At 28.6% G+C, this 7042-nt stretch overlaps 1 protein-coding gene across 1 annotated transcript; it reads left to right on the top strand.

Annotated features, from left to right (window-relative positions):
* The first annotated feature begins 4311 nt into the window (after positions 1–4311).
* LOC127073957 (short-chain dehydrogenase TIC 32 B, chloroplastic) lies at positions 4312–6106 on the top strand. Its single transcript, XM_051015204.1, has 6 exons — positions 4312–4500; positions 4593–4824; positions 4971–5050; positions 5161–5314; positions 5415–5628; positions 5716–6106. Exons 1-6 carry the CDS (start codon positions 4377–4379, stop codon positions 5932–5934), a joined length of 1023 nt encoding a protein of 340 aa, XP_050871161.1. The 5' UTR covers positions 4312–4376; the 3' UTR covers positions 5935–6106.
* The last annotated feature ends 936 nt before the right edge of the window (positions 6107–7042 follow it).

Genomic DNA, 7042 nt, shown 5'->3' with positions numbered 1-7042 from the left:
CTTTTACATGACATGCGATGATGTGAAATATAAAAAAAAAACTCATAACAATGTAATTTTTTATCAAAGAAATAGACTATTGATCACATATCGAGCATAATTATTTGCCTTTTCTCCAATCGTCATCATTCAAGAACACCATTGTCCAGTCGCCGTATCATGAGTCTGTCGTCTCTTTATTAAGATGATATGGTGAAACAACAATGTTCACTTATGATGGTGAGACGACAAGTGGAGAAACTGAAAGTTTAGGCCAAGACAGACAATTGCAGTGGTCGACAATGAAGAGATGAAGAATTGAAGGATTTAATTAATTAAATTAATAACCAATAGATATAAATTGTAGCATATTATAATTTAAAGCAATTATGAACGACACACCTTTTAGAATTCAAGAGATTGTCATTGGAGAGAGTGGGTATGAGAGAATTACTACTCTCATTCTCGTTTCGGGTTTCAGAAAGTGTTAATCGTCTAATGAGGCAACGCTTAAATAACTAAATGGTTGAGGGCGGGGACCTCTCATTGGGCTTAACTGAATGATGCAACCTATCACAGTTCATTCAGACACAAAAACCAATCAAATAATTAGTGTTTAGTGCTACCCCATCTCACAATAAATATTTTATTTGAGCAATGTGCGATTTTTAAGAAAATTATTATATGAGTTGATTTTAATGATAAAGTTAATATTATTTATTAAAATACCCTTATTAATTATAGTTAGTGAAATTGTTGAAAATAGTGAAAGTTAATAAATAAGGATATAATAGTGAAAAAAAATAATAAATATTGTATAAGTATTGTAAATGGATATTTATTATGAGATAGAAAAAAATGGAATGAAATGTTTTTTATGAGACGGAGGAAATAACAATTAATCATAATATAATTAATTAATAATTAATTTTGTCAATCCATATTTTATTAATGAAATAATTAATCTATAAAGAATGTAATTAAAATAATTGATTATGTTGCTTTAACCTATAACTATGTTTTTTTTAATTTCTCTCTTGTAATATAAATATTATGTTGCCTTGACCCCTTAAATGATAACTTGGCAACGAATCTTCACTTTTGCTTACCTGATCCATCTAGATGGTTTTTTAATTTGTTTTTTAAATTCATGTGGATTTTTTTTTAGTTTTTTTTAATTATAGGGGTAAATCAAAATTCACTTGGATTGCAGGGGTTAAATCAATAACTTTATCTTTTTTTAGTTTTATGCAAGTTTAAATCACTTTTAATGGTGTTTCCAATATTATATTCATATTTTGCTCAATGTTTTATTCATTAGTATCTAATTTACTGTCCATACTATATAATCTTTTTATGGTCAAAACTTTATTATATTATACATTGGTTTGTCTATATCTTCAACTTTTCCACGTGAAAATCAAAGTCACACGGTATTGCAACTTTCATGTTTTTTAATGCAGCATGATCATTGATTGGGAATACAATTCTCATTTTTTACTGATCTTTTTTTAGTCATGTAGATTCATTATAAAGATGTTGTGTTGGTATTTGTTTGGTACCAATGAAGTCTTTTATTGTCATTTCCGTATAATTTGTTTATTCATTGGACAATTGTATCACAACTATTGAAGTGATTCTTTACGATTTCTATTCTATATTTCAATCAATTTTCCTTTCAAACATCAGAATGTCAAGTTATCACCTAAGGGGACAAAACAACAAAATCTTTATATTATAAAATAGAATAAAAAAAATTACAGAAAATAAATAAAAAATCATCCATATTACATGTATAGTATATTTAATCTTTTATTTAATTTTAATATTTGAATTTCAGTAATTTAATCTGTATTTACTACGTGGTACATATGTATTAGATTGAAATAAATGGAACAAAACTAAGTGGAGCCACTCAAAACAAATACGTTAAATTATAGGCCAACAACATCTACTTATTGAAATTCCCACCACAGTTCATGTTTCTTAGAAGTTACAGTAGAATCTTGATACACAAGTAATGATTACCCACTTTAGCTTTTGGATAATGGAAGAAACTAAGTTCCTTTTCATGTCTGTCATATCCAAAAGCATGTATGTCAGCATATGCATAATAATGCATGCAGCATATAAATTCATGTCATATATATATGTACATACAGTTAAACATAACTCAGACTTTACTCAACACTTTTTCTAGACGCATGGCAAGCAACAAAAGATCAAGATTGCATGTGAATGAAAGAAATAGAATACAGCTAGAAGATGAAAGATGGTGTTGGCTAGTTGGGAAACAAAATGGGACCCTTATGCACCATTCCATTGTTGATAGGTCGTTTTCAATTCTTAACTTTATGTTCGTCAAAGTCAAAAACTCTCCAACATTGTTCATCATTTCTCAAAGAGCCACGGATGGATAAAAGAGAAAGACGTAAATGGCACGCAGCAAAAGTGTTTTTGTCTTCAAACGTGTATAGGTTTCTCTTTTGTTTTGATTCCTTCTATCCAAATTCAAATCCTCATTGCATGCTAGATGCTATAATTCGTTTTCTAGATGCACACGTGCTACCTGGGACAAATCTACATTCACATATACTCTATCTATCTGTTTCTTTGAGATTTTCATGAGTGCATGCAAGTAATTAATTTCATCTTAATTAATGAAGGGATTATAAATTAAAGACATCATGATTAGTTAAATTGAAATGAATATATAAATGTGTTTGAATTCAATCCTAGACAAGTAATAATATTAAAAGAAAGATTTTAGTGACCATTGTGGTCCTCTTTAATTTGAGATATTAATCTATGCAGTTGTGTTTAGAGATTATCGGATTTTTATCGAAAAAATGAATATAAGAATATTTTTTTTCTCAACTATATATGGTATAACATGTATATATGTTATTTGGTTTATAGATGATCCGTACAATGATGAGGTAGAGTTTTGTAAAGGCGGATTTGTGCATCCGATGAGACGGATAAAAGGATGATCCGTAAGATTACCACTTCAACTTTCAAATCAGTGAAAAAAATGAGAAATAATATGAGATAATGAATTTGAATACTTGACAATGACATGTTTTATCTCTTATATATTGGAAGCAATTAAAATCGATTGCAAGGAGTGTGGTGTGAAGTGCAGAAAAACGTCTCATTGGTCTTATTGATTTGGATTATAGATCGTATCTCAAGAAAAGTTTTTAGATGAGAATGAAAGACCACATGTTTCTCGTTCGCTTCCTTTAATTTACCTCTGAATTTTTTGTCTCGTACCTTATGAACAGTCCAGAATAGTTTGGTTTCAATTACTTATTTTTTTCATATATATATATATATATATTTATATTTATTTGAGAAAAGGAGTTAGGCAACGAAATGACATATCTAGATCTTGCTGAGCAATAAAGATCGTGGAACTTCTTTGTCTCTTCAACTCTATCGTGCATCAGATAATATAATACGCTCTTATTCTTTACTCAATATCACGTTTCCATTTATATACTAAGTAAATTAAACAAAAGTCAAGCCTCACTACATATTTAAATATTAACCATATTATATCGCTATTATTTTCACTAATGAACAAACTGTAGATACGAGAGCACTTAAAAATGATGCCAACTTTTGTCCCATTTAGCCATTACTTAATTTAATATGTAACAACCAACAACCCATTTTCTGGTGATGACTTGATGCATTCAGGGTTGAAAAAGTATTGCAAAATGATGGAAACAAATTAATTACCACAAAGAAAAAGTAAAAGGAATAAGTGACAGCAAGCAAACATCCTTCAAACGTAAGAATTTGGTTTAACTTGAGGACTAATCTTCACATTATAATTAATTGTGAGTCTTAACTCTTAACCATTTGCATTATTACATACTCGAAATTATGTTTTACCAATAAAAACACCAAAGTCCACACATCCCACTACAAAATGCAAGCCACCAAGTAAAGACAAGACACTAATTATGAAAAAAAAACCTCAAAAGTAAATAAACATACCTTTTACGCCCAAGACCAGACACATGGATAGTAAATTATTACATTAACATCTTAGAATTAAAATTTAAAACAACCTCATTTTAACAAAACCGGTATGTAAAATAATGATTGTCTTCATTGATAAAAATATCTTTAGATCATATATTATCCGATATATTATCCGATGAGAGATTCTCGAGTGCGTGTGTCTGTTATTTGAGTATGGATGTCTCATACTTTATATATATATATATATATATATATATATATATTATATAATATATTATATATATATATATATATATATATTATATATATAAATCAATAATAAAGTTATATATATGCAACCCACGCACGAGTGCTTTAATTTAATTCCTTGTGTTGTGAGCATCACAATAAAAGTTAAATAGATGAAGGAAACAATAAGGTACTTAGCAGGCATTGCAGGGCCTAGTGGTTTTGGCTCAAACTCAACCGCAGAACAAGTCACTCAACAATATTCTCCTTCAAATAATCTAACTGCTCTTATCACTGGTAACTAACTACTATATACTTTTAATTAATATATTTGATTAGCTTAGATAATCACTTTTTTATATATATTTGTTATGAATTTTGAATTGAAGGTGCTACTTCTGGTATTGGAGCTGAAACGGCTAGGGTGTTAGCAAAAAGAGGAGTGAGAGTTGTGATTGGTGCTAGAGACATGAAAAAAGCTATCAAAATCAGAGAGAAAATTCAAGAGGAGAGTCCTTATGCTGAGATTATTCTGTTGGAAATTGATCTTAGCTCCCTTGCTTCTATACACAGATTTTGTTCAGAATTTTTAGCTTTAGAGTTGCCCCTTAATATTCTCATGTGAGTTTTTTTTTATATATTCTTTATCCATTCATTTAGCCAAAAAAAAATGAGATCGGACATTGCAACTGACGCGAGTCGCGAATCATGGTTGCTGTGTTAATTCATGTTGTTATAATATTGGGATTATTAAATTTGTTTTGCAGAAACAATGCTGGAGTATACTCTCATAACCTGGAATTCTCTGAGGAGAAAATTGAATTGACATTTGCTACAAATTACTTAGGTACTTTTTCTTTCTTATTTAAAAGAAAACAAAAAGTTCATTAGGATAATTGGTTTTTTGCTTTTTATTATTATTATATATCTTAAGTTTCTTTTGTTGTTAAATTGCAGGACATTTTTTGTTAACAAAAATGCTGCTAGAAAAAATGATAGATACATCAAACAAAACAGGAATTCAAGGAAGAATAATAAATATTTCATCTGTAATCCATAGCTGGGTGAAAAGAACTTGCTTTTGCTTCAAAGACATGCTCAGTGGAAAAAAGTATAATCACCCTTCTCTTCTTTTCTCTAAAATTAAGAACAGATTCTTATATGCGTTAAATTTTGTATACTAATCAATGTTTAAATAACAAAAAATGCAGTTACAATGGAACACGCGCATACGCTCAATCGAAATTAGCCATGATTCTGCATGCGAAGGAAATGGCTAGACAATTAAAGGCAAGGAATGCAAGAGTAACTATCAATGCAATACATCCAGGTATTGTGAGGACAGGAATTATTCGAGCACATAAGGGCTTAATAACAGATTCTTTGTTTTTCATTGCATCAAAGTTGCTCAAAACAGTATCGCAGGTTCGACTATCTCTTAAATGGACGACTATAGCAATTGAATTCGCGGTATTTATTTGAAACTTGATATGAATTGATGTGTGTATGCAGGGTGCGTCAACGACTTGTTATGTTGCGCTGAGCCGAGAAACGGAAGGTGTGAGTGGAAAATACTTTACTGATTGTAATGAGAGTAATTGCTCAAGTCTTGCAAATGATGAATTAGAAGCTAAAAAGCTATGGAACAATACAAATTCTTTGCTTCAAAAAAGACTAAGACAAGCAACAATTGGAAGTTCTTCTTCCCTATTTTCTAGACCTTGTATCTAAACACTGTGTATGTGTGTGTATAACTGATATCTGACATGATACATTATCATTTATTGTACAAATATGAGAGTATACAGCATAAAATTGATATCTATGTGCTCTTTATGTATACAGTGAGGATTCTGTTCCAATCATTTTCTTATTTGTTATAACATCTTTCATTTTAAATTTCTTCTTAAGTTGTTCTATCAACTTATTTATTTCTACTAGGGTGACAATTGAATTCATTAAAACAAAATTCATCCAATCCATCCATCAAAAAATTCATTCAATCCATCCACTACATAAAAATTAAGTTAATAGATTGAATTAAATCCGTCAATTTATAAGTATAGATTGATCCAATCCATCCAACACATTTTAATGATCTAATAGATTTTTGTATATAATTTTAAAAAAATAAATTATTTCAAATATTAAACTTTTTTTTTTCGAAAAAAAATCAATTTTTTTTTTGAAAATACAAAAAATCGATTTTTTCCAAAAATTTAAAAATCATTTTTTTTTTTGAAAAATACCAAAATTTGATTTTATTTTCGAAAAATTTATTTTTTTTACGAATATAAAAAAAAATCAAAAAAAAAATGATTTTTAAATTATTTTTTTCGAAAATACAAAAATATATATATTTTTTTTAAAAAAATATTTTTTTCTCGAAAAAAAAACTGATATTGTTTTATTAAAATAAAATAAAAAAAATTTTGAAAAAAATAAGTGATTTTAAAAAAAAATGAATTGGATGAATTTTATTCTTAATGGATGGATTGGATTGGATATTTTTAAAAAAACTTTTAGTGGATTGTTAATGGACTAATGGATTGTTTTGATCCATCCATTAACGATCCAATCCATATCCATCCAATCCATCCATTTTGCCACCCCTAATTTCTATCATGTTTTTGTAAGCTAATAATATATCATCAACATATTAAAAAGAAGTATATATGTGATGATTTTGACAATAGCTTATAATAAACACAACTATCATAATGGCCTCTAAAGAAGTTGGGTTTAAAAACAAATGTATCAAACCTCAAATACCATTGCCTTAGAGATTTCTAGTGTCCAAACAAAGGCATCTCTAAAATAGCTTATAATAAACACAACT

This window comes from Lathyrus oleraceus, chromosome 4 (genome assembly GCF_024323335.1).
Source record: "Lathyrus oleraceus cultivar Zhongwan6 chromosome 4, CAAS_Psat_ZW6_1.0, whole genome shotgun sequence".
In the NCBI taxonomy this organism is placed as follows: domain Eukaryota; kingdom Viridiplantae; phylum Streptophyta; class Magnoliopsida; order Fabales; family Fabaceae; genus Lathyrus; species Lathyrus oleraceus.
This window is presented reverse-complemented; position numbering and strand designations above follow the sequence as displayed.